At 54.0% G+C, this 26,283-nt stretch overlaps 3 protein-coding genes across 3 annotated transcripts; 2 read left to right on the top strand and 1 right to left on the bottom strand.

Moving 5' to 3' along the window:
* Window positions 1-3,455: 3,455 nt before the first annotated feature.
* LOC123858420 (nascent polypeptide-associated complex subunit alpha-like) lies at window positions 3,456-4,296 on the bottom strand. The gene has a single exon (XM_045895472.3). The coding sequence runs from the start codon at window positions 4,206-4,208 to the stop codon at window positions 3,576-3,578; it is 633 nt and encodes a 210-aa protein (XP_045751428.1). The 5' UTR covers window positions 4,209-4,296; the 3' UTR covers window positions 3,456-3,575.
* Window positions 4,297-4,961: 665 nt separating this feature from the next.
* On the top strand, window positions 4,962-18,015 carry SMPDL3B (sphingomyelin phosphodiesterase acid like 3B). The gene is made up of 8 exons (XM_045899133.2): window positions 4,962-4,983; window positions 6,682-6,895; window positions 9,252-9,349; window positions 12,857-13,000; window positions 13,967-14,139; window positions 14,545-14,725; window positions 14,813-14,946; window positions 17,562-18,015. Exons 1-8 carry the CDS (start codon window positions 4,962-4,964, stop codon window positions 17,925-17,927), a joined length of 1,332 nt encoding a protein of 443 aa, XP_045755089.2. The 3' UTR covers window positions 17,928-18,015.
* Window positions 18,016-18,721: 706 nt separating this feature from the next.
* On the top strand, window positions 18,722-24,499 carry XKR8 (XK related 8). Its single transcript, XM_045898320.3, has 3 exons — window positions 18,722-19,108; window positions 21,169-21,365; window positions 22,869-24,499. The coding sequence occupies exons 1-3, from the start codon at window positions 18,816-18,818 to the stop codon at window positions 23,576-23,578; spliced, it is 1,200 nt and encodes a 399-aa protein (XP_045754276.1). The 5' UTR covers window positions 18,722-18,815; the 3' UTR covers window positions 23,579-24,499.
* Window positions 24,500-26,283: the final 1,784 nt, after the last annotated feature.

Raw genomic sequence — 26,283 nt, 5'->3', positions numbered from 1 at the left:
CTCAAATCCTGGCCCCCGGATCTGCACTTTATCTGCAGAGGACAGCAGCTGAGGGGACGCTGGGGTGACAGGGGAAGGTTGCAGCCACTCCCCCCTCATCCCTTCTCCCTCCATGGTGAAAGGGGACTTGCAGGAGCCCCCAGGGATCAAATTCAGCCTACCTGCTGCTTTGCAGTGCTGAGTGCCTTGGCATTATCTCCTGTTATCTCAATTAACCGTCACATCGACCCTAAGAGGTAGGGGGCGCTGTTGTCCCTCCTTTACATCTGAGTAAACTGAGGCACAGAATTGCTCACGTTCCCACAGCTAGTGGGCAGTGGAGCTGGAATTTCAACCCAGGTTTGTGCTCTCAACTACTCACTGTAATTGATACCAAATTTATTCATATTCTCAATAATTAGTGAATAATAATGACAGCTAAGATTGGTATACCTTTTCTTAAAACTGAAGGAACACATGAATCCTTTCTTACTGTAAAAGATTCAAGCAGCATGAATATATAAAGACTCCTAATTTTTTAAGATTTTATTTATTTATTTGACAGAGAGAGACACAGCGAGAGAGGGAACACAAGCAGGGGGAGTGGGAGAGGGAGAAGCAGGCTTCCCGTGGAGCAGGGAGCCCGATGTGGGGCTCAATCCCAGGACCCTGGGATCATGACCTGAGCTGAAGGCAGAGGCTTAACGACTGAGCCACCCAGGCGCCCCAACACTCTTAATTTTAATGAGACCCCTGTGCACAGGAAAATCTGAGGAAGTCTGATCTGAGAGATAAGTGTTGAACTGCCCGATGCCCCACACCTTCCCAGTCTCTCCTGCCCCAGGGGTAGCTGCCAGGGACAGTGGTGTATTGGGATTCTTCTCTACAGCCCTTTCTCTTCACTATCTTATTTGCTGCTCTCGGACAGCCGGTCAGATGTCAAACACCCATAGGCTCAGCAAGGCTAATGGGCTTGCCAGAATCCTCATCCAACACATGAGAGAGCCTGGACTAGAAGCCAGATAACCCACCTCCCTCAGGGTCCTTATACTCACCCCCTCCTCCATGACATTTTAGAGCTTAATTCCTCACAGTCTGTGACTAATTCCATAGAAGCCTGTGGCTCCCACTGTTTTATGGGCAACATAGGTGTTTTATAAAAGCCATCTTCTGGAGGCTCTGAGTCAACATTGTGTCTCATCTTTGGAGCCAGAGAGGGCTGGGTTTGAACCTCAGTTTCCGCACCTGTGAAATGGGCATAAGAATCCCACCTCATAGAATGGCCGCAAGGATGGAATGATATAAGCATATATAGGGCACCTCGCTAACATTCTTTGAGGGCTTACTAGTCCCACCATCCTCCCCACAGCCTTGCTCATTCATTGAATATATATTTGGGCATCTTCCACATCCCAGGCACTGTTCTAGGTGGTGAGGACACAGAGATGAACAGGATAGGCTGCACACTCTCAGGGAACTGACATTGTAGACAGGGAAGATGGATGATAAGCAAGTCAACAAGATCATTTCATCACGTGAGAGCGCTCTAAAGAAAATAAAACTGAGGGAGGTGATAGCTAGTGACCAGATTTTGGCGGGGGGAGTGGAACTTGAGAAAACGTAGTCAAGGAAGCCTTCTCTGAGGTGGTGACCTTTGGGCTGAGACCTGAATGAGGAAGGAGAAAGCAGCCATTGGATCAATGACCTGGGGAGGATTGGGGAAGGCACCAGAGGAACCAGGAAAGAGGCCGTGCAAGACAAATGAGTGCGGTGGGTTGGTCTGTGTGAGGTCTGTGTAATCTGCCTCCACAATGAAGACACCAGAGCCCAAGGAGGTGGAGCCCCCTGCTCTCTGCGCCATTCTTTCCACTATCCTGGCCTCTCCTGGAGTCAGGCCGCTGGGGCGCACGCATGCGTAGACACACACACACACACACCCCCCCCACTAGGAATCCGGGGGAGGCTGGAAGGAGTTTCAGTTCTATACTCTGACTAGACTGGAGCTTGTGGGAAGAGAGAAACTGACAGCTGACATGTGAGCCCGTCAGCGGACAAGGAGTTTCTGGAGTGAAGCAATGTTCCCTGAGTTCTTAGAGGACTGACATCAAGGGGACAGAACTGCTTCCTCTTTATGGTTAGTTGAAGAAGAGCCTGCTTGAGGCAGGGGAATGGTCTCTGCGTGCTCTTCAGAGGAAGCCAGAGGACCGCACTCCAGAGAGAAGGGCTAAGGAAGGGCCTCTCACCCTATCTGACCTGGCCAGCCCGGCCTCAGGCTTGGAAGCAGGTGCGACCCCCTTCCAGTCTCCGGGCAGGGGCTCAGGAGAGCCCACCAACTCTGCCCATGTACTAGTTGAAATGGGGCAATTAGTTTCTTTGGCTTGGGATTTTGTCTCTGTAGGAGTAATTTCACATATATTGATCACAATTTGTATGACAAGTTTGAATTTCCCCAATTATAAACAAAGACTCTCAGTTTGGGTAAAAGAGAAACATGCCCGTATAGACTGTCTACAAAAAGACATAACAAAAATAAAAAGGCAACAGTTTGGGGCACCTGGCTGGCTCAGTCTGTAGAACATCTGATTCTTGATCACAGGGTCATGAGTTCAAACCCTACATTGGGCATGGAGTCTACTTAAAAAAAAAAAAAAAGAAAAAAGGGTACTGGTTTTACCTCCTTAGCAATCACACCTTCCTGGGAGAAAATAGAGAGCCACAGGACCTTAACCATTTACTGTGCAATCTCAGGCATGTTGACCTCTTAGCCTTAGTTTCCTTATCTGCAAAACGGGGATAATGATCAGTACAGCTGACCCTTGAATGACGCAGATGTGAACTATGAAGGTCCACTTGTACCCAGATTTTTTGATACGGTACGGTAATGTATTTTCTCTTCCTTATGATTTTTCTTTTTTTAAAGATTTTATTTATTTATTGGGGGGGAGATACCACAAGCAGGGGGGAGGGTGGTAGGGGGAGAAACAGGCTCCCCACTGAGCAGGGAGCCCGACTTGGGACTTGATCCCAGGACCCCAGGATCATGACCTGAGCTGAAGGCAGACGCTTAACTGGCTGAGCCACCCAGGCGCCCCCTTATGATTTATCTTTATCTTTTTTTTTTTTAAAGATTTTATTTATTTATTTGACAGAGAGAGAGAGAGAGACAGCGAGAGAGGGAACACAAGCAGGGGAGTGGGAGAGGGAGAAGCAAGCTTCCCGCTGAGCAGAGAGCCTGATGCATCATGACCTGAGCCGAAGGCAGATGCTTAATGACTGAGCCACCCAGGCGCCCCCCTCTTATGATTTTTCTTAATAATGTTTTTTCTCTAGCTTACTTTATTGTACAAACACAGCATATAATACATATAACATACAACATATGTGTTAATCGACTGTTTATGTTATCAGTAAAGGCTTCTGGTCAACAGTAGGCCATTAGTAGTTAAGTTTTGGGGGAGTCATAAGTTATGCACAGATTATTTTTTTTTCATCCAACAAGAAGCCATAACTTTATTAATGATAGAAACAGTACAAATTTCAAACCAAGCTGCAGTTATTCTTTTGAAACACCAAAAAAAGTCCTCGTTTTCAGATGGTTACATTGTTAATTCCATAATAGCATTTACAATATCATTACTGTTGTTCTTCAGGGCTCGGACTGCATTTGCTTGTGACATGGCCAATTCTATGTCCTTAACCTCTACACCGGTTTCATCAACCTCTTCTTCTTCACTCTCCTCTTGTACAGTTGGAGTCTGTGTGTTTTCTTGAATGTTTGAGACAGCTTCACATTGAACTTTGAGTTTCTCAGCAGCTGCTAGTTGGGCTTGCTGAGATAAATCCTCGATCCTGGCTTCCCCAAAAACTGTGTAGGTATCTGAAGCTGGGCTCTTGTAGACATCTGGTTTTGTGATGACAAAGAGGATATTCTTAGATTTCCGGATAGTGACTCTTGTAACCCCTGTAACCTGTCGAAGACCCAGTTTGGACATAGCCTTCCGTGCCTTCTTTTCACTCCGGCTCTGTTTTGCTTTACTGACTGGTTCTTCATCGATTTCAGCGGCTGCTGCCAGCTGGGCCTGTTGTGTGGTTGCCTGTGTGGAATCCTGTTCCTCAAGCTCTGGTACGGAGTCATCACTGTCAGATTCTGTTCCAGACCCTGTCTCAGCCTGGGGCTGTGGCAGCTCCCGCTCTGTAGCAGGGACGGTTTCTGTGGCTTCACCAGGCATTTCTGAAGAGAATAAAAAGGAGGCCTGAATTGACTGGGATCCGTTCTGCTGCCCAACCCAGAGTCAAATATTCTTTTTTTTTTTTTTTTAAAGATTTTATTTACTTATTTGAGAGAGAGAATGAGATAGAGAGAACATGAGAGGGGGGAGGGTCAGAGGGAGAAGCAGGCTCCTCGCTGAGCAGGGAGCCCGATGCGGGACTCGATCCCAGGACTCCAGGATCATGACCTTAGCCGAAGGCAGTCGCTTAACCAACTGAGCCACCCAGGCGCTCCAGAGTCAAATATTCTTAAAAACTTGTGAGGGGAACGCGGAACCAAGATGGCGGCAGAAAGAGAGCAAGCCAGTTATGCACAGATTTTTTACTGTGTGGGTGTCGGTGCCCCTAACCTGCATTGTCCGGGGGTCAACTGTACCTCCAGGGCTGTGGTAACCGTGTAATGACCTTGGGAGGAATCATGACTTACTTAATCAATCATTTGCACCTTAGTGTAAACAAGCTTCTGATCCTTTCCTGGGACCAGGTTTAGATAAGGAGAGGTGAGGGGGAGTCTTGGAGAGAGGATCAGGGGCTGGACTTTACCTTCGGGCCTCTCCTAGAGCCACAAGGAATGTCCTGTGGCTTGGGTGGTGCCATGGCTATCCACCCTGAAAGCAACCCTGGGAAGCCAGGGGCTTCCAGGCCCGGGCCGGGTTTCCTGGGCTGGGAGCGGGGGTGGAAGGATTTACTGTTGGCACTGAGTGACAGAGGAAATGGAGGAGGAAGTGATGGAGGGTGAGGAAATCCCAGGCCTCACCCTTGTCTTAGCCAAAAACAGAGGATTTAGGGCAAGGCCAAATCTGTTCAATAAGCATTGTTGAAACTACTTATCCGAGGCCCTGTGCTGGGTACGGATGACAAATCCACCCCACGTGGCCTGTTTCTTTGCTGGAATTCCTTTCTCTCGATCACACCAAGAGATTTTTTTTTTTTTAAGATTTTATTTTTAAGTAATCTTTACACCCAACATGGGGCTTGAACTCACAACCCTGAGATCAAGAGTCACATGCTCGGGGCGCCTGGGTGGCTCAGTTGGTTAAGCGACTGCCTTCGGCTCAGGTCATGATCCTGGAGTCCCGGGATCGAGTCCCGCAACGGGCTCCCTGCTCGGTGGGGAGTCTGCTTCTCCCTCTGACCCCCCCCCCGCACCCCCATGTGCTTTCTCTCTCTCTCAAATAAATAAATAAAATCTTAAAAAATAATAATAAAAAAAATTAAAAAAAAAAAAAGAGTCACATGCTCCTCAGACTGAGCCAGCCAGGTGCCCCTCGTGCCAAGAGATTTTTGGCATTTCGGCCAGCCTTGGTTGGAAGCTAAGACCAGGTTTCAGTGGACCGCTTCGGCAAACAGGACCACTCCCAGCTGCATCCAGAATCACCAACCACTACACACACGCGAGTTTTAGCCCAATCTGTAGTTGGGTCCCTCCTTTTCTTTTCTTTTTTTTTTTTTTTAAAGATTTTATTTATTTATTCATGAGAGAGAGAGAGGCAGAGCGAGAAGCAGGCTCCCAAGGAGCAGGGAGCCCGATACGGGACTCGATCCCAGGACCCTGAGATCATGACCTGAGCCGAAGGCAGACGCTTAACCATCTGAGCCACCCAGGCGCCCCTTGGGTCCCTCCTTTTCTTGAACTCCATCTTCAAACATACTCCCCAGGTTTTTGTTGGTATTAATGCACAAGATCTTACAGTGTAATTCGTGTTGTAAGGCTTCTCTCAGGTCAGATTTTTATTTTTTTATTTTTTTATTCATTTATTTGACAGAGAGAGAGAGAGAGAACAAGTAGGTAGAGAGGCAGGCAGAGGGAGAGGGAGAAGCAGGCCCCCCGCCGAGCAGGGAGCCCGATGTGGGGCTCGATCCCAGGACCCCGGGATCATGACCTGAGCCAAAGGCAGCGGCTTCACCGACTGAGCCACCCAGGCGCTCCTCAGGTCAGATTTTTTTATGTATTTCCCTGGAGCCTGAGAAGATCTGGCTCTAGTTCTGGGCTCAGCGAGGTAAAGCAACTCACCCAAGGTCACACAGCTTGTAGGTGGTTCCAGAGCCTGAGTGCTTCACCATGGTACTCCCCAAACTTTGCTTTCAAACAAGCACTCTGCTTAGAACTCCCAAAGGATTCTTTGAGGGTCATGAAGCCCACCCCCTCCCCCACCCCCGCCGCTGGGTCCCCTGCGGTGGGGAAATGGAGAGGGTCAAGGGTCACGGGTTAAGGTTCACAGGTCAGGGGCAGAGCCAAGCTTTTTCTCTGCTCCTCTCAGTGCCTCCCTGGGCAAAGTCAGACCTGCGACTCTCTCTCCGAACCCTGGCTTCTGAGGAAACTGTTTCACATTTGCAGCCTGCTCTCTCCCAGCCGGGCCTCGCCCCAGGGCTTCCTCCCCGTCCAGGCTCAGGGAGGTACCAGCATCAAAGAGGGTCTCCTTTCCCCTGCAGGGAAGTTCTGGCACATCTCTGACCTGCACCTTGACCCTGACTACAAGGTCTCCGAAGACCCATTCCAGGTGTGCCCATCAGCTGGCTCCCAGCCGGTGCCCAGCGCAGGCCCCTGGGGCGACTACCTCTGCGACTCTCCCTGGGTCCTCATCAACTCCTCCATCTATGCCATGAAGGTGATCGAGCCGGAGCCAGACTTCATCCTCTGGACGGGGTGAGAGCAACCACAAAAGCCACCCTTCACCGGGCCACTGCTGGATGCCACCTGCAGATCTGGCACCCTCCCCACGCCAGCTCCCTTAGTCCTCATACCAGCCTTGATTCAGAGAGCATGGACCTGAAGCTCGAGGGACACAGCCTGCCCAAGAGACCGTGGGCCTGGCTGATCCCACGGTCCATGCCCTTGACTCTGTCTCCTAGCCTTAGCAGAACGCAGCTCTCTCTGAGGCTGGGGACACAGTCATGGCACATCTGGGTATGTGGAGAACTCCTGGATTTTAGTTTATTTTTTTAAGATTTATTTATGTATTTATTTGAGAGAGAGAGAGAGGGAGGGAGAGCAGGAGGAGGGGCAGAGGCAGAGGGAGAACCCCCAGCAGACTCCCCGCTGAGTGCAGAGCCCGACAAGGGGTTCGATCCCATGACCCTGAGATCATGACCTGAACCGAAGTCAAGAGTCGGAGGCTTAACAGACTGTGCCATCCAGATGCCCCAAGAACTCCCAGATTTTAAGTCAGGGGGATGAATACTGGGGCCACTCCCACCGGGGTTTAGCGATCCACATGCGAGGAGGGAAGAAGGTAGGGGGGCCGAAAGTGGTCCTGGCTGCCCTGGCCCCGGGGGTTGTCACTGGTCACAGCACCGCTCTGCCTGAGGATAGCTTGTGGGGTGGGTGATTTCTACTCAGCCAGACTCCGTTTCTGCATCTCATCCAAGGATGCTGCTGCGAGTCCTCCAACTTCCCTCAGAACTGGCTGTCCTTGCCCCTCGTGGTCCACCCTTCACTCACTAGCTCCTTTCTCCCTCCCTTGCTGGGCAGCCTGTCTTGTGCTCAGCCCCGGGTAGACGCTGGGGAACCGAGATGATACAAACCCCGACTGGCCTTCAAGGAGCTCCCCGTCTTGTGGGCGATGCAGACAAGCCCACTGACCACTGTATCCCAGCAGGGAGAGAGGGTCCTGGGGGATGTGGGAGCTTTCCAGGGCACCTGACTCCATCTCACAGGAAGTGGTAATCAGGGGGCTGGTGAGGAAGGCTGGCCGGCGCGCTGACTTCCTGCTCACTGGACACTTGTAGAGGGCAGGACCAGGCCCGTGATGCCCCCAGCTGGCCCTCAGTGTGGCATTGGAGTGACTGGGAATGACCCTCAGATGGACCCTGCAGTTGGCAGGAATCAGAGATGTGACAATGTCTCACAGCTGCTTGGGAATCCGTCTCAGAAGAGAGTGAGCTTTAGGCTCTGACCCTGAACTCTTGCTCCCAAGGGTGATCGTGCTCAGGGAGGCTCTGGATTTTCTGAGGAGGAACATTCTGAAAGACGGGATCCCTCTGGGAAAGGCGACTGCTTTGGGAAATTCAGGATCCTGTAACAGAAACATGATGTTGCTGGGAAATCTCTGGGACCTTGCAGAGACAGAGGACATTGAATGAGATGACCTCTGGGACCTTTTATAATTCAGTTTCTAAAAAGTTTGACTTTTCAGGGCAAGTTCAGTCCCTTAGGGGTAACCTGCAGAAACTGGAAGTGCTTTCTAAAAGAAAGAATTAGATCCTTCAAACTAGAAAAAAAGCGGGGGGGTTGGATTTTGTTTTGAGATCAAGAGTCAGTTGCTTAACTGACTGAGCCATCCATGCGCCTCTCTTCTAAGTTGGATCCAGAAATTTAGGTTAGCTGAACAGGGGACTAAACGGTCCTAGGGCTGGTCCAGGATCTGCCGTAGAGATGAATTGTAAACGCTGATGCCAGCTCCCAACTCCTTAGGACCCTTGGGGAACGGAGCAGGACTCAGAGATGGCTTTTCCACCCCAAGCTCCCTGGGGACTTGCAGATGGGATTCGTGCCCCCAAGATTCCCTCTTTACATAATACTACTACTTACAACGTAGCAGCTACTATTCTGCCTTTTATTTAATTTAATTTTTATTTATTTTTTAAAAGAGGAGAAGAATTTTATTGGAGCTTAAGTTAGGACAGCTGCCCGGGAAATACGCTCTTTACAAGGAAGAGAGTGGTCCCACTCGTCTACATTTTATATATATAATTTCCCCTGCTTTATTAAAATCTTACAAATACTGTAGGAGTAGGTACCATTCTTATCCCTGCTTTACGGATGAGGTAGTGGAGGCTCAGAGAGGTTAAGTAGCCAGCCCGGGGAACCACAGCAGGTCCCCGGCAGGGCCCGGGTTTGAACTCTGTCCTGCGTGACTCCCGCCTCCAGCCTGGCCCTTCCCTCGCAGGGGCTGCCGAGGGCCAGCTCCACGGCCTGTCTCCTCATGGCTGAGCTGTCCCTTCTTTTTCTCGGGGCCCTTCCTGAGCTGCCCACACAGAACCGGCTCGGTGGTGTTTTGCAGTGATGACACACCTCACGTGCCCAACGAGAGACTGGGAGAAGCAGCGGTGCTGAGAATTGTGGGGCGCCTGACCGGGCTCATCAGAGAGGTCTTTCCAGGTAAGCCCCCTACCGTCGGGGGTCTCCCCCCCCCGCCTGCCCCCGCAGCATTGCCTGAAGCCCAGGCAGAGTCTGGCCCCGTGGGGGTGGGACAGCAATGGCAGCAAGAGGTGGAGAAAGGACCGTCCACCACGGAGGACGCCGGCTGCTGGCCAGGTCTCACAGCGACCGATCGCGGAACGTGAGCCATCCCTGGCCTGTGTTGCCACGCAGAATCCTATGGACGGAAACGCCTGACGTTTCACTGCTTTCTCCCCGAGCCTGTTTTACAGCGACTCACAGCCCCTTCTCAGGGCACCTGCAGTTATTTATAGGCATCGTTCCCGGCGGGTCTCATGGGGACTCGTACGTAGCCCTATGTCCTGCTGTGGCCCCAGAGCTGCCATCCACCTCCCTTAAACCATCCTGGCTTCCCGGGGCCTCTGGGAGATGCTGATTTCCAGTCCAGGTACTGTTCTCGGTGCTTCCAAGGCCTTCCGGGCCCAGGAGAGCAGGCAGAGCCTGTGAGTGGTTGTGGCGGTAGTCCCATGGGACGTGACAGGGAGAATGGGATCTGCATGCCCCATCTAGCGCCCCTGAAAATGTGCCGAACACAAGGTGCCAGGGACCGAATCAGGTCCTCAGGCTGTCAGCTGGGGACCTGTCAGAGCAGCCCGCTAGCCCCCACCCCCACCTCCTTCGGGTTCTGGGACAGGTGCATCCTCTAAAGGTCTTAGACACGGATCCGCAGGCCCTGGATATGGACTGATGATAATAGAAATAAATACTAGCACAGTAGTAACTGCATGTATCTCTGTACTGAGTGCTAAGCGTCAGGCGCTGCTCTAAGAATCTGATATGCTGTAGTTCATTCTCTGTTGTGATGCTCCTGGAGAGAAGTGCTATTACTATTTCCATTTTACTGGTGAGAAATGTGAGCCCAGGGGTCAAGCAAACTGGTCAAGGTCATGTGGCAAGGGCGGGGACACAAATCCTGGTTTGAGCACCACTGTGACCCACCACCCCCGCCACCACTCCAGGGGGGGCCCTCAGCTGCTGTCACCATCCCACATCTGACCTCGAGGCATCTGGCCTCCCTCAACGTGAATCATTTTATGCACCGTTGTCTGGACGTGGAGATAAGGCACCGATGGCTCAAAGCTAGTCAGTTCCTAGGGAGGGATTCAAACTCAGATCTGACTCTGAGCACTCTCCTCTGCTCCGCAGGGGCTTCTGGAATAAAAGTGAAATAATGGACAAGAAAATGATTTAAAGGGGCGCCTGGGTGGCTCAGTCGGTCAAGCGTCTGCCTTCGGCTCAGGTCATGATCCCAGGGTCCTGGGATCGAGTCCCGCATCGGACTCCCTGCTCACTGGGGAGTCTGCTTCTCCCTTTCCCTCTCCCTCTGCTTGCCGCTCTGCCTACTTGTGCTCTTTCTCTCTCTATCAAATAAATAAATAAAATATTTAAAAAAAAAAAGAAAACGCTTTACAACTATGAGTTCACATACAAATGTAAATTAGAAGGTCCTCTCGTTTATAACACACTTGCACATTTATTGAATTTCCTAATATCCAAGATGCCATCGACTGTTAGATGCATTATTATCTTATGTATTGCTAAGGAAAAAAGTGCTGTTAGAGTATGACGGTGCTCTCTCGTGGCCTCAATGAGAAGTCACAGCCCACCTGCAGAGATGTTAAAATGAGAATATATTAGAACTGAAAGGACACATTATCTTAATTGAGAATTACAGCAACACAGGTCAAGCAGAACACTCTCCATTTTATAGATAAACAAGCCAAAGCACAGAGACGTCAGGCAAATCGCTGGAGAGGAGGAAGGGACAGAAGCTCGAGATTTTGGGTCCACAACATGTGTCATGTGTTCTTCCTGCCAGGTGCCACCTGTGTTCCCCATCAGAGTCACTGTGAACGCTGGCCCGTTTTCTCCAGCACAGCTGAGTGGCGAACGCAGAGCCTGCTCCGCGTTCCGGCTGTTTTCCGGCTGGGCAACGCCCTGGAGACTCCGTTTCCTGTCTGCACAAAATGAGGAAAATCATGGTGCCTGACCGAATGGTTTTTGTGAGGATTAAGTAATCCACTCACTCATCTAGTCAACAAATATTTACTGAGTCTCTACTAGGAGTGAGATACCATTCTAGGAGGAGGGAACTTGGCCGTGAACTAGATGCCAGGTCGTGCCCGCATGTTTATGCTTGTAAGGAAGGGGCTTCTCACAGTGCCCGACACAAAGAAGCAGTAAAAAAGGGGAAAGATTCCCTCCCTTCTCATCTGTCCTTGGAATTCCAGGGGTTTGTGTTTTTTCTAAATGGATCCTTTTTTTAAGATTTATTTATTTATTTTAGGGGGGGAGGGGCAGAGGGAGAGGGAGAGACTCTCAAGCAGACTCCCCGCTAAGCGCGACCCCAAGATCATGACTTGAGCCGAATCAAGAGTCAGACTCTTAACCGACTGAGCCACCCAGGCGCCCCTCTAAGAGGATTCTTAATGGCTGCTGGCATTTATATTAAAGAAGTGGTTTTTCCAGGCAGTGACAGAGGTGGTTTCTGGGTTGGCAAACAGTTCCTGATGGGATTCCGACCTCCTCCTTCTGTGGAGCTTTCAGCCCTCCCAGATCTTGTGGGCTCTCCAGGGCAAAAAGTTGGTGAAAACATCTTCCTCATTGGGAATTAGAGGCGCCCGCCTCCCTCATTGGTTCAAGGTCACTCACTCGCTGGGGAATGCCAAGCTCCTGTAACGGCAAAACCCTACCCTGAGCTCAGAGGAGTTTTTGTTTCTCGTCAAACATTTATTGAGGAACTACTGCTCGTCAGACACAGATGTAAAGGAAATGATCTGATGGGCTCCCTCCCGCTGAGGGGTCATTCACAAGCCACACTTCCTTCTCTGACCCCGACTCCCACCCTGACCCCCACTTCCATAGCAAGAGGCTCTTCCCTTTTTTGTGACAATCCTCCCACCCCTAATTATTCAATACCTGTCAACCCTACTGCACTTTGAGGCCCCTGGGACTGGAACTGGGTGCCTGGTTCCGGGGTCTATGTGTTGGCCCACACGAGGTGTCAGTAAACACCTGTTGAATCACGGAATGCGTGAAACTCCTAAGGCTCCCACGGTGAACCAGACCCCTTCCCCAACTGTAACTGGACCTGGAATGGACGAGAACACGAAGCGCTGCATTACCAAGGGACTCAGAAGGGATGGGAAGGTTATGTGGATCTAGCTTTCTTCTTCCCGTCCTCTGCTGCTTCCTTCCCACCAGGAAACTCTCTGCTGGGAATGGGGTTAGGAACTGGGATCGGAGAACTCACTGCTCTTCCTTCCCAGGTCTGAGCAATGTGCTGCCAGAATCTCCTGAATATTGTTTTCTGTTTATCTCTGTATTTCGCTCATCCGTGCTACGGCTCTTCCCCATGGGCTCCGACGGCCAGGGGCAGCCTGAAAAGTACCAACTCCACTGAGCACTTTCACATAAACATGTTTATATGTTTCTTTTTCATCCCAGATACCAAAGTCTACGCTGCTTTGGGAAACCATGACTTTCACCCCAAAAACCAGTTCCCGGCAGGGAGCAACAACATCTATGATCAGGTAGCAGAACTGTGGAGACCCTGGCTCAGTAACGAATCCATCGCTCTCTTCAAAGAAGGTACTGGCACCATTTGCAAGTATAAGTACTTCCTTGTCTGCCGCGGTCTGATCAAATTTTGTCCCCACCACGACCCCAGGAAATAGGTACTGATTTTATCCCCATTTTACAGATAAGGAGACAGAGGCTTGAAGATGTCAAGTCCCTTGGCCAAGATCAGCCAGCTTAGAGGGGCCGACTTGAGAGCAGAATCCAGGGCTGACTGCGCTGCCCATGCTCTCAATGGCTCTAACGAGGATCCTAAGTGACCATTTCCTGAGTATTTACTGGGTGCCAGGCACTACTCTCGGCACTTTTCAAGACTCCTCATGAAATAAGGAAGGGGCAGGGTTTCCCACCCTTGGCACTGCTGACATTTTGGGCCAGATAATTCATCGTGGGGGCTGCCCTATGCATTGTAGGATGTTCAGTAGCATCCACGGATGCTGGATACGAGTAACACCCTCCATCGCCATAACCCAAAATGTCTCCAGACGCTGCCAAACGTTCCCTGGGGGACAAAATCAGCGGCTGAGAACCACTGATCCAGAGACACAGCCAGCCCAAGGTGACCCTGGCTACTCTCTTCCCTGTCCTCAGTCCCAGCGGGTCAAACCCAACCAGAAACCCGTTGATTTAGTCCACAGAGATCAGCTTCTGGGACAGAGAGTTGAGTGAACAGGGTTGACAGTGGATCTGGAGGGGCAGACGCATCTTATCGTTCTTCACATTATTGAAAGGGAGAAACTGAAGCACAGAGCGCTGCAGGCAAACTGTTCCCAAGCTGCACAGCTATAAGTGCTGGAGCCAGGACTTGAGCCGAGGCAGCGGGCCTCTGGAGCCTCCGCTCTTCTCACCATGCCCCTCCTACGGGAAAGACGGGAAGGGAGGACACGAGGGCTGGAGAAGGTGGGAGATGGAGGGCCACAGAGGCGTGTTCGCCCGAGGCAGGGACCCTTCAGATTCTACCTGGCTGTGACACCTTAGGTGCTTTCTATTCTGAGAAGTTGCCGGGACTGAGTGGGGCTGGGCGAATCGTGGTCCTCAACACCAATCTGTACTACAGCAACAATGAGCAGACGGCTGGCATGGCGGACCCCGGCCAGCAGTTCCGGTGGCTGGAAGATGTGCTGACCCGGGCGTCCCAAGCTAAGGAGATGGTAAGGGCTCCCACCTCCACCTGCTACCTCTCTGGGATCACTTCCTGAGCAAGTCTCCCACCTCTGCACAAACTCAGCCACTCACTCAAGGGGCCCACAGTGATATCGCTGAGGGTCCTTCATCAGCCTGGCGCCTAGAGGGGCCTTTCCCATCCTCACGGCAGCCTGGGAAAAAGAGAAGGGTACTCCAGGTGGCAGGCTTAGCCTGCGCGAAGGCACGAGGTGGGAAACCTGGTAAAATCATTGCTGGGGCCTCAGAGTGCTGGCATCTGCCTGGGGGCGGGCTTTGGGGGGACCTTGGAGCCTGTCTGCTTGCCTCTGGCGAGAGGGGCAGGTGTTGCGAGGTGGAAGTGAGGGGCCGGCGGGGGCACCCCTGAGCCCCTCCTGGGCACCCTTTCCTTGCAGGTGTACATTATTGGCCACGTGCCGCCGGGCTTCTTCGAGAAGACGCGGAACAAAGCGTGGTTCCGGGAGGGCTTCAATGAGGAGTACCTGAAGGTGGTCCGGAAGCACCATCGAGTCATCGCAGGGCAGTTCTTCGGGCACCACCACACCGACAGCTTCCGGATGTTCTATGATGATGCAGGTACTCGCCGTGGAGGACAGCTGCCTGCCCACCCCCCTCCTCCTCTTGCCAGCCTCTCTCTCAGTCCCATGGTCTCTCTCCTGAAAGGTGCTCCCATCAGTGTCATGTTCCTTACCCCTGGAGTCACCCCATGGAAAACCACCTTACCTGGAGTGGTCAACGGGGCCAACAATCCAGGCATCCGGGTATTTGAATACGACCGAGCCACACTGAGCCTGCAGGTCAGGAGCCCTGGGTCTGCTGGGGCCGGAGGGGGAGGATGGGGAGGGACCTGAATGTATCACAGCCTTGCCTAACTCCTTCCAGCTAATCCACCCTCTTCTAGAGCTCAGGTTCCCTTGAACCACTCCAAATCTGCAACCAAGTCAGGTCAATTCTTTGTCCCCAAATCTCCCTTCACCCTAGATCACAGCCTCCTACCTGGCCTCCCTACCTCTAGCCCTGCCCTGCTGTAGCTCATCTACTACATACTACAGCAGGCACTAATCTTTTTAAAGCACTTGTCTCTCTCCTGCTCAAAAACCTTCAATGGCTCCCCGGCGCCCACAAGATAAGCTGGATCTCTTTGGCCTGGTGTTCAAGGCCTCCTGCAGTGTGACCTCATGCCCATTGCCCACCTCATGCCTACACCGACTAGGCCTCAGCCAAAGCAGGCACCTAACTCATCGAGCAACCCCTCATTTTGTGGGATGGGCTTGTGATTGCTGAAATGGCAAAGAAATAGTATTCCTTAATTTATTCAACAAAATGTACTAAGCATCTACCATGAGCCGGGCCCTGTGTTGAGCTCAGGAGTTATGTAAGTGAACAGTGACAAAGTCACCACTGTCCTGGAGCTGACGTTCTTATAGGAGACACACAATAAATAATAAGGAACGTTAAGTATGGCGTGGAGAGAAGCACTAAGGACAAAGCAGAGTGAGGGGGCAGGTGTGCCCGTTGTTGGGTGTGTGTGCACACGCACGTGCATGCTGTGAGGTGGGTGGGACAGAAGTGTCACTGATAGGGTGACATGTGAATTCTGAGTAAACTGAGGGAGGGAGCCACTCGGGTATCTGGGGAAGGCGGAGGACAGAGCAAGTCAGATGCCCTGGGTGGGACTGTGCTTGGTGTGTCAGGCGAGAGCGAGGAGGTCGTGGCTGCAGAGGACGGCACAAGGGGAGGGTGGGAGGGACGAGGTCAGATCCCATCAACCGTGATTAGGACTCTGGATCTGGAGGGTTTGGGGCAGAATTAAATATTCTGACTTACAATATTACAAACTCACCCCGCCAGCTATGCAGAGAACAAGCTGTAGGGGGCAAGGGCAGAGATGGGGGTGGGGGGAGGGTGAGTTAGGAAGTGACCACGATAACCACCGAGGGGTGCCAGTGGCATGGGCCAGGGGGTGGCAGTGGGGCAGCGAGATGCCCCAGATCCTGGATGTCTGCTGAAGGCAGAGAAGGCAGGATTTGCTGGTGGGCTGGATGAGGGTGTGAGAGAAAGAGAGGAGCCAAGCTTTGGCCTCAGCGCCTGGAGGGGTGAAGCTGCCCTTTACTGAACTGGGATCACTGTGGGACGAGCAGGTTTCAGAGGGAAGATCAGAAGTCTGGTTTGGGACCTGTTAACTTGGCGAGGTCTAAGTGGTGTCCCAGTGAAAATGCCCAGGACGAGGCAGCTGGGTATCAAGTTGGAGGCCCTGGAAGAGGAGGGTATAGAGATTTAATCGGGTGATTGAGAGAGGACACTTAAAACCAGGGACTGGATGGGATGACCTAGGTCCTTGTGTACACAGAGAAGAGGTCTGAGGTCTTTCAAGAGTGTGGCCTATTGTCCACATGGGCACTCAGAGGGCCTTAGCAGAGGAGTCACCAGCTGGTTCCCCGTGCCCTCCACCCCCAACGTGCCTTCCCAGGAAAGGAGGCAGACAGGCCTGGGTTTGAATCCTGGCTCCACCCCTCATGAGATTTTTGACCTCTTCCTGCCTCTGTTCATCTGTAAAATGGGAGTAACAGTTCCTCACAGGGTTTGGAGAGCACGGAATGAAATAAGGTAACGTGCCTCAGGGGGAAGCTGCCCTCCATACATGGCAGCTCCTCTTAGCCCACGGCTGGTGACCTGAGGCAGGCCCACAAATTTAAGTGGAAAGCCTCAGACAGATAAGCCTTTCCAGATTCTAGTTCTGAAGATGCATCTGATCCTAGGAGTCTTGGGTGTATCTCAAACCCTCCTCAACCACAATTCCATAACCTCTTTCAGCCAGGCACTCCCTGACACTTCTTTAAGTTGCTTTTTATCCATTAATTCTGTAAATATTTACTGAGCTTCTCTGCGTACCTGGGACAGAAAATGAGTAGGCCACGGAGTTAACAACCTGGATTCCAGGGGCGCCTGGGTAGCTCGGTTGTTAAGCGTCTGCCTTGGGCTCCGGTCATGATCCCGGGGTCCTGGGATCGAAACCCGCATGGGGCTCCCTGCTCCGCAGGAAGCCTGCTTCTCCCTCTCCCACTCCCCCTGCTTGTGTTCCTTCTCTCTCTCTGTCAAACAAACAAACAAACAAAAAAACCAACCTGGATTCCAAACCCGCCTCTGCCACTAAACACCTGTAGGACTCTGGACAAATGAATTAACTAACCTCTTTAGGACTCAGTTTCCTCATCTGTGAAATGGGGGTAGTAAGTGCAGTTACCGCATCAGCATACCAGGCATACCCCGCAAGTAGGAAATGCTCACCAGCAGCAGTGATTGTTAGAGCTATAAAGAATCGGGGGGGGGGGGGGGCATTCGAGGTGTAGGATTGGGGGGGGTGGAAGCTGCCAGCACCTCACGGCCTGCCCCCCTCACGCCCTCTCTCCAGGACATGGTGACCTACTTCGTGAACCTGAGCCAGGCTAACGCGCTGGGGACCCCGCTCTGGAAGCTCGAGTACCGGCTCACCGAGGCCTACCGGGTGCCCGACGCAAGCGCCCGCTCCATGCACGCGGCGCTGGGCCGCATCGCCGACGACCCCGGCGCGCTGCAGCGCTACTACGTCTACAACTCCGTCAGCTACGACCGCGAGGCCTGCGGCCCGGCCTGCCGCGCCGAGCACGTGTGCGCGCTGCGCGAGGTGGCCTTCGACGCGTACGCCGCCTGCCTGCGCGCCCCCGGCGCCGCGCCCGCGCCCGGGCTCGCGCTCCTGCTCGCGGCGCTGCTGGGCGGGCGCGCGCTGCTCGCGCCCTGAGCCGGGGGCGCCCGCCGGCCGCTCCCCCGCGGGGCCACGGCGCCACACGTGTCCGGCGGCCGCAGCGGGACCTGGCGTGGAGCAGCCGCGTCAGGAATGGAAGCGCCCAAGACCTCCCCCCACCCCGGCACATCTTTTTTCTTTTCCAAGTTAAATCCAAAAAACAGTGCTCCTGGAGCATCTTATTCTGTGCATTTTCCCTTTTCATATGTAAACAATGCTTCTGGCAACTCCCGTACAGTTACTGAACAGTTATTGAACGCCCCCCCCACCCCCGGCCCCCCTGCATTTGGATAATCGGAGTTGAGCCCCGGGAAGATGCGCCTTAGGGATCCCGTGCCCTCGTTCTCCCCGGCCCTCGCTCGAACTCGAGGCACACTCTGCGAAGTCCCGCAATCGGGGATCAGAACGGGCCTTCTTGTTTTGCCACAAGGCGGACGTGAGGGGTCGCGGTCCAACCCCGGGCGCTACTCCCCGGGCCATTTCCGTCGTCTGCGGCCTTCTTTCGCCTCAATTGCAACGCGAGGCAATTAGAAGTCGGCCGAGCTAAGGAAGGGCGGTGTGGCCGGGCCGGGCCGGGCCGTCTTCGGGCCTGGCGGTCCTCGGGGCTCAGCGGGGCTGCGTGCGGGTAAGGGCCACGGCCGGGGGCGGCCTTCTGGGGCGCAGACGGGCAGGGGTGGGGAGCACCGGCGACCCCTGCCGCGGGGGCCGCGGGGGCCGCGGGGCCTTGCTCCGCCCCGGACAGGGCGGGACGGGGAAGTCCCGCCCAGGAGGCCCGGGCCCTGGGCGGCCCCTAGGGCTGCGCCTGCCTCCTTCCTGCCGCGGCGACCCCGGGCGGGGAGGGCGGGTCGGAGCCTAGAGGAGAGGCGGGGGCGAGGCGGGCGGGTCATGCCTTGGTTGCCCCGCGCCGCGCTCCTTTGGGACGTGGTCCTGGGCTTTTTGGGCACCGCCGCCTTCCTGATCGACCTGGGCGCCGACCTGTGGGCCGCGGGCCAGTATGTGCTCAGCGGCCGCTACCTGTGGGCCGCGCTGGTGCTGGCGCTGCTGGGCCTCGCCTCGGTGGCGCTGCAGCTCTTCAGCTGGGTCTGGTTGCGCGCCGACCCCGCCGGCTTGCACGCGCCGCAGCCCCCCGGCCGCTGCCTGGCGCTGCTGCATCTCTTGCAGCTGGGCTACCTGTACAGGTGAGCACCACGCCCTCGGGAAGAGGGAAGCGGAACGGAGCCCGGCGGCACCTGCGGCCGGGCTGCTAGCGCCGGGGAGAGCCTGACACCGGGAAGGGGGTGGGAAGGAGAGGATCGGGGGCCCAGGAGAGCAAGCTAAGCCCTTGTGGGCACTTCTGCTGACAGGTGAGCGCCCCCCCGCCCCGCCCCGAAGAAAGAGAGGCCGGCCGAGAGCCCTCAGAGCCCATCTAGCCCTACCCTCCCTGGCACTGGGGAAGAAACTGAAGCCCAGAGAAGAAAAGGAGGCACAGGATTTGGAGTCAGACCTGTCTGGGCTCCCGTGCTAGCTAATTTGCCATCTGTGGCCTCATTCCTGCGTTCTCTAAGCCTCAGTTTCCTCCTCTGTGAAAAGGCGGCAGGAACGTAGAGACAGGTGTGGCAGGCGGGCCTGTTGTGGGGAGTGAAAGCAAGAGCCGAGTGTGCCTAGCTTGGTGCTTGGCTGTTGGTGGACTCTCGTGTAATGGCAGACCGGTGATGTGTTTCATACAAAAAATGTTCCTTTTTGTTGTGGGTGGAGCCTTGGGCAAGTCACTTGAGCCCTCTGGGTCTCAGTTTACTCGTTGTTCTGGTGGGGATGGTTGTTGCGCCTGCCTCTGTTTGGTAGGGATGAAACGAAATTAAACGAAATAAGACCAGTAAGTTGCTTTGGCTCAGAGTAAGCCTTCAACAAATTACCGGGGTCACCCAGGAGCTTCAGCAGCCCTGACCCCCAGAGCAGAGCTTGTTCCCTCAACCCCTCCTCCCCTCCCCACCCTCTCGTCCCCAAAGCAAGCAAGAGCACAGCGATGGGGTCTGACTCATTTGTGTCCCCTGAGCCAGCCAGGGCTGGGTGCAGGCTGGGTTCCAGAAAATCTGTGTGGGCTGTACTCCTTCTCAGAACTGGCAGGACCCTCTAGAGATGCAGAAGCTGAAACCAAGGGATCAGAGTCAAGCGATGGAGTCAGGACACCATGTGGTCTGGGTTGGGATGGGGTGGCTGGAGCCAGGATCTGCTCTTGAATCCATTTTGCAGATTCTTTCCAGATCTTGCTTTGACAAAGCTGCGTTGAGCCTCTAGGAGTGGACAAGAGGAGCTTTGAATGTTGCAGTTTTCCGTGAGGGACTGCACGGGCCTCGATAAAATGCCGAATGGGCAGGAAGGAGGGCAGAGGCTCCTGCTGAGGGAGAGCCCCAACCTGGGCCTGCCCCCCTGCTCCTTTAGTGTGCGTCAAGTCCATCCAGGGGAAGTGACAGTAAATTTCTGATGAATGAATTGGCACTGAGTGAATGGGCTCACCTCCCAATAGCCAACTAAGAACAGTTCCGGGTGGGGGAGATCAGGGTGCATCTTCCACTGCCCCCTCTCATGCCAATGGGTCACCTGGGCCTGTCTGTCCAACCTCGGGGCTCCCTTAACTCTGTGTCTGCCTCCATGCCCACCACTCTGGACAGTCCTCTTAAATGGATCTTCCTTCCGGTCTTACCCCTTTTCCCCTTCCACTTCTCCACGGCCAGAGAGATCTTTCTACAGCACAATCTGACCTATCCTGCCTGTGCACAGAAGCTTTCAATGGCCCTCCCCCTCCCCCACAGGGTCCTAAGAAAATCTTAGGCTTGCTAAAATTTGAGAACTACGACCTGGGGCAGTTTCATAGTATGCCTTTGAAATTCACACAGCTTTGGGTCCGAATCCCGTTTCTACCATTTATTAGCTCTCTGGTCTTGTTTCCCCATGTGTCAAATGGGGGTGTTGTAAGAAGTAAATGGAACAGGGTTTGTGATGACCCCGGGACATCCTGGCCAGCCCGGGCGGTGGTAGTTGGTACCCATCCCCATTTTACGATAAAGAACGAGGTACCCATCCCCATTTTACGATAAAGAACGAGTTCGGCGAGGTTAAGTCGCTCGTGCCCAGGGCCCCACAGCATGTCAGTGACGAGCTCGGACTGGAGCCCGCCCGCACCCAGGCCCGGGGCGAGGGGAGGTGGAGCGCAGCGGACACTAACCCGGCCCCTCTGGGCATCCATACCCCGCCTGCCTAGGTGTGTACAGGGGCTGCGGCAGGGGCTCCTCGTGTGGCAGCAGGAGGCGCCCTCCGAGTTTGACCTGGCTTATGCCGACTTCCTAACCCTGGACATCAGCATGCTGCGGCTCTTCGAGACCTTCTTGGAGACGACACCACAGCTCACGCTGGTGCTGGCCATCGTGTTGCAGAGCGGCTGGGCCGAGCCCTACCAGTGTGAGTGATGGGCCGGTGGCCAGGCCCCCTTTATGGCGTCGGGGGGCTTCCGACGAAGGGCAGGAGTGTTTTCACTCTTCGATCAAGGCTGCTTAGAAAACAGGAGGATGTCCCTTAGGCAGCTCTGCGTTCAATTCGGAAGTTGCTCCTTGACCTTCCGAGTGAGGACGGGTGGTAGCGTGGGCGGCCGTGGTGGCTGGTGCTCCTTCTTCTCTCCACCTGACCCGAGAGGCAAGAGGTGCAGGGAGGAGAAGTGATCTGCACCGGGGCACACAGCACTCACTGGGCACATACTTCTGTGTCTGTTTGCAGCTGCCGGTGTCTAGGGTCAGGGCTACCTGGGGACGGTCTCCACTGTGTGTGTAGGGGAGGCAGGGAGCGAGGGAAGAGACAGATTTCCCTTTTTATTTCGCGAACATTTAGTTAGCTGCTGTTATGTGCCAGGTACTGGGCTGCTGGGGACCCCAAGGGAGCAGAATGTTTCGTACCCTGGAGGAGCTCAGAGACAAGGCAATAGAGAATGACTGTGTGCTAAGACCCCAGACAGAAGGGGGTGAGGTGTTACAGGTCCCCTGGGTGGGGGGTGACTCTAGGGGAAATTCTGGCTGGAGCTCGCAGGGCACGTGTTCCTGGCCTACCCGATATTGTGGGCTAAGCTTGTCCAGGTCAGCGAATGCAGCACGCTAGGCAAACGGCAAGGATATCAGCCCCACTGAGACCTAGTGTGGGCTAGTTAGGACGTTGCCCCAGATCTGCTTCCAGGGTGGGGGTGGCTTCCTGGTCCACAACAGGCTCCCAGTAAACATCTGTTGACGGACCGCAGTGGGAAAGGGCCGGGGAGTGAGCATTCTAGAGACATTCCAGTGCTGCCTTCACCCCGCCCTGGAGATCCTGGTGCTTCTAGTCCAGGAGGTGGGAGAGGATCTCCACTGTAAACTGCGAGTGTTGAAAAATCAAGACGAAGGCCCAGTCCCAGCCGGGACGTTCTATCTGTGTGGCAGGGCCCGGCCCTCCCAGCCTGGAGGGTAGCTTCCGCCACAGGCTGGTTGCCACCCCTGGGATTTCCTGCTTCCATTTCTGAGACTACAAACAGGGAGCCAGGATTGCTGATTTTTAGTGCCAAGAAAGGTTCTTCTGGGAAAGGACGGGTTACAGGGCCCTGAACGGTCCTCAGGGTGTGGCCAGGGGCCCGGGGCGCCAGATGCTGGGTGACAAGGGTGCAGATGGGGGTATGTAAGTCGCACAGCCCAACCCCCCCCTGCAATCCTGGAAGAATCTCATCGTGGGAGCACCTGAAAAGTTATGCCTTGCGGCGAAGGGCAGACTCCCTATCTGAAGCCCTATTGGCTCTATTTTCAATTGTGTGAACAGATGTTCTCCAGCTGCAGTTCCCCTTCAGCCATCAGGGGCTCTGACACCCGCCTTGGGGTGGTACCCGTGCCTTCTAGGGAGGGCCAGGCAGGCTGCCCGCAGGGCTCACCTGTGCCCGCTTCCTCTCCACAGGGGTCGGCATCTGCACGTCTTTCGTGGGCATCTCGTGGGCGCTGCTTGACTACCACCGGGCCTTGCGCACCTGCCTGCCCCCCAGGTCGCGCCTGGGGCTGGGCTCCTCTGTGTTCTACTTCCTGTGGAACCTGCTGCTGCTGTGGCCCCGAGTGCTGGCCGTGGCCCTCTTCTCTGCTCTCTTCCCCCACTACGTGGCCCTGCACTTCCTGGGCCTGTGGCTGGTGCTGCTGTCGTGGGTCTGGCTGCAGGGCACGGACTTCATGCCAGACTCCTGCTCAGAGTGGCTGTACCGGGCCACCGTGGCCACCATTCTGTACTTCTCCTGGTTCAACGTGGCCGAGGGCCGCACCCGAGGCCGCGCCACCATCCACCTGCTGTTCCTCCTGAGTGACAGCGTCCTCATGGTGGTCACCTGGTTGACCCACGTCACCTGGCTGCCCAGTGGGATCCCACTGCAGGTGTTGCTGCTGGCGAGCGGCATCTGCTTCCTCTTGGGCCTGGCTCTGCGGCTCGTGTACTACCGCTGGCTGCACCCGAGCTGCCGCTGGGAGCCCGACCGGGTGGATGGGGCCCAGGGCGTCCGCTCCCTCGAGGGGCATCCGCTGCCTCACAACAGGCGCTTGACCCACTTGGCTCAGAACTTTTTCCCCAGGGTTAGGGATGAGGCTGCTTTGCCACAGAAGGGAGAGGTGAATGGGGTCCTTTGAGGCGAGGCCCGAGCCGGCAGGCACAGACCAGATGGAATCAACTGGTAGAATGCAGAAGATAAGCTAATGATGCTGCTACGGGCCTGGATTCCCTCAGGAAGCGCTTGGTGACTGATGTGCCAGGCGCTGGAGACCAGAGTTGAGTAAAGACACAGGCCTGCCTTCGAGGATGAGAACGAGATGAGAACAGCAGGGCCCTGGAGAGTCAAGGGCTCCAGTTACATACAAGACACTTTGGGAGGAAAGAAGAGACCCCCTTCCCCACCCGACCCCACCCCCACCAACCAGTAGAGCTGGTACCCCAAAGCTCCTAGAGATGGTATTTTCACCTCCCTGGCCACCTCTAAAATAATAGGTGGAGGTGCTGTCCCACGGCTTGGCTCCCCGATCCTGGGCTAGAAGGCCCCGGATCCCCAGGATGTGTTCAGAATTCTTCCTCTCTGCCTCGCCTGTCATTGTGTTCATCCAACAAATGTTTACTGAGAGCATTCTCTGTGGCAGGAATATTCTATCCTTGGAGGCTGGAACAAGATCAGCTGCCACCTGAGCTTTATCCCTTACCCTCTCCAGCTACCCCTGAGCGGGCTGTCATGCTGGAAGCCGGGGATGTCCAGCTAGTGGCCCCCGTCAGCCTCCCCAAGGCCTCCGTGCAACCGGCCCAGCCTCTGGCCCTGCTCTCAAGCGGCCACCTTTCAACCAAGTGCTTGTGAGCCTGTGGCCTGGGCCATGGCTCAGCCCGTTGAGTATTTTTCTACTTTAGGCAGTACACTTTCTACCTCAGAGTCTATGTGAGAGGAAGAGAAGGTGTGTGCATATGTGTCTTTGCAAGTGAAGGACACGTATGTGTTGTTTTTGTTTAACAGTATTATTAGATTATTATTAAAACCTCATGAAACCCTCCAACCTAGTTGTGTCATTAATCTGCAGAGTTCAAAGACACCTGGAAAGAAGGGTCAGGGGCATGAAGTCCACCCTTAAAATTGGTAAGGGCCCTGGGACCAGAGAAGAGGGCTGGTTCTCAACCTTGTTTTCCAAGTTTCGGGAGCTGGTAAGCCACTGAGGGGTTGGTCGTCACCTGGTGGGCATCAGAACCCAGATCTGGGCCCACTCTCATGTGTGCTGCTAGCCAGCTTTGCTGCTAGGCCTGGCAGGAGCCACAAATGCCTCTGGTACCAGGAAGTGAATCCCAGAGCCCGCGTGAAGAAAGGGACGTGTGCTGGGAGCTCAGGGAGGGTGTAAGCGAAGAGGCGACTTAGGGGATGTAGATGTGGGCCACGATGCCGGGGGGGTGGAACTTTTGTTGCTCTGGAAGATCTGTGGTATGCGGAAACCAGGGAACAGGAAAAGGGCACTGGAGACCGAAGGAAAAGGTGCAGTCCTCCCTGTGAGGAGGCCAGGATCGTCTCCGTTCTATTACTCACTTTATTTTATTTTATTTTATTTTATTTTATTTCTTTTAAGATTTTTTTTTTATTTATTTATTTGAGACAGAGAGAATGAGAGAGAGCACATGAGAGGGGGGAGGGTCAGAGGGAGAAGCAGACTCCCCGCTGAGCAGGGAGCCCGATGCAGGACTCGATCCCGGGACTCCAGGATCATGACCTGAGCCGAAGGCAGTCACTTAACCAACTGAGCCACTCAGGCGCCCCTATTACTCATTTTAGTGGAGACCCAATAAACAGGATAAGCAGAACTGTTTGAGATAGTGTAAAAGATAAAGCAGGGAAGGGCCCAGGGAGAGGGTGAATGCGTGTTGTGGGTGGGAGTTCCGGTTCTGTATGGCATGGCTCAGGAAGGCCTCCCTAGAAACTGATTCAGCCCTCAAGGAGGGAGGGCGAGAACCATGCAGATGCACTCTACCCCCGGAACCAAATCAGCAGGGCTTGGCGGGGCTTGCGGGAGGGCTTGCACAGCTATGCTGGCCTGGAGCCAAGGATGACAGGTGGTGGAGGGGGGTGGAGGGAGCCCTGGGGAGATGATGCTGGTGCTTTTTGACATACAGAGAAAGGTAAGGCCGGAAGGATCTCCAGGATCATCCCGTCCAGTGATTTCCAGACTTGAATTTCACGGACCAGTAAAGTGGCCAACATGGCTGCTGACTTAATTTTAACAAAAAAAAAGGCAGTAAAGCTGGAGTGGGGGGGTGGGGGTGGGAGGGATGGGTGGCTGGGTGATGGACACTGGGGAGGGTATGTGCTATGGTGAGCCCTGTGAATTGTATTAAGATTGATGAATCACAGACCTGTACCCCTGAAACAAATAATACATTAAAAAAAAAAGGAAGTAAAAACTACCAACTATTATCATTATCATCTCCTACTAGGATATAATGGCCTTAGAGAAAGGATCATTCCTTTTTCTTTTTTTTTTTTTTGATTGAGGTATAATATACAGTATTATAAAAGGACCGTTCTTTTTTTTTTTTTTTTTAAAGATTTTATTTATTTATTCATGAGAGACAGAGAGAGAGAGAGAGAGAGGCAGAGGGAGAAGCAGGCTCCCAAGGAGCAGGGAGCCTGATGTGGGACTCGATCCCAGGACCCTGGGATCATGACCTGAGCCGAAGGCAGACGCTTAACCATCTGAGCCACCCAGGCGCCCAAAAGGACCATTCTTTTAACTGAATACATTTAAACACACATAAACACACCCATAGGTGAAATCATTATAGTTTCTCCCGTCACTGAGAATATCAAGGGTTGAGA

Source organism: Mirounga angustirostris, unplaced genomic scaffold, assembly GCF_029215605.1.
Source record: "Mirounga angustirostris isolate CCGP_5_RB_7025 unplaced genomic scaffold, mMirAng1.0.hap1 SCAF_4, whole genome shotgun sequence".
Lineage (NCBI taxonomy): Eukaryota > Metazoa > Chordata > Mammalia > Carnivora > Phocidae > Mirounga > Mirounga angustirostris.
The sequence above is the reverse complement of the archived record's forward strand: the minus strand, read 5'-3'. Positions and strand labels throughout refer to the sequence as shown.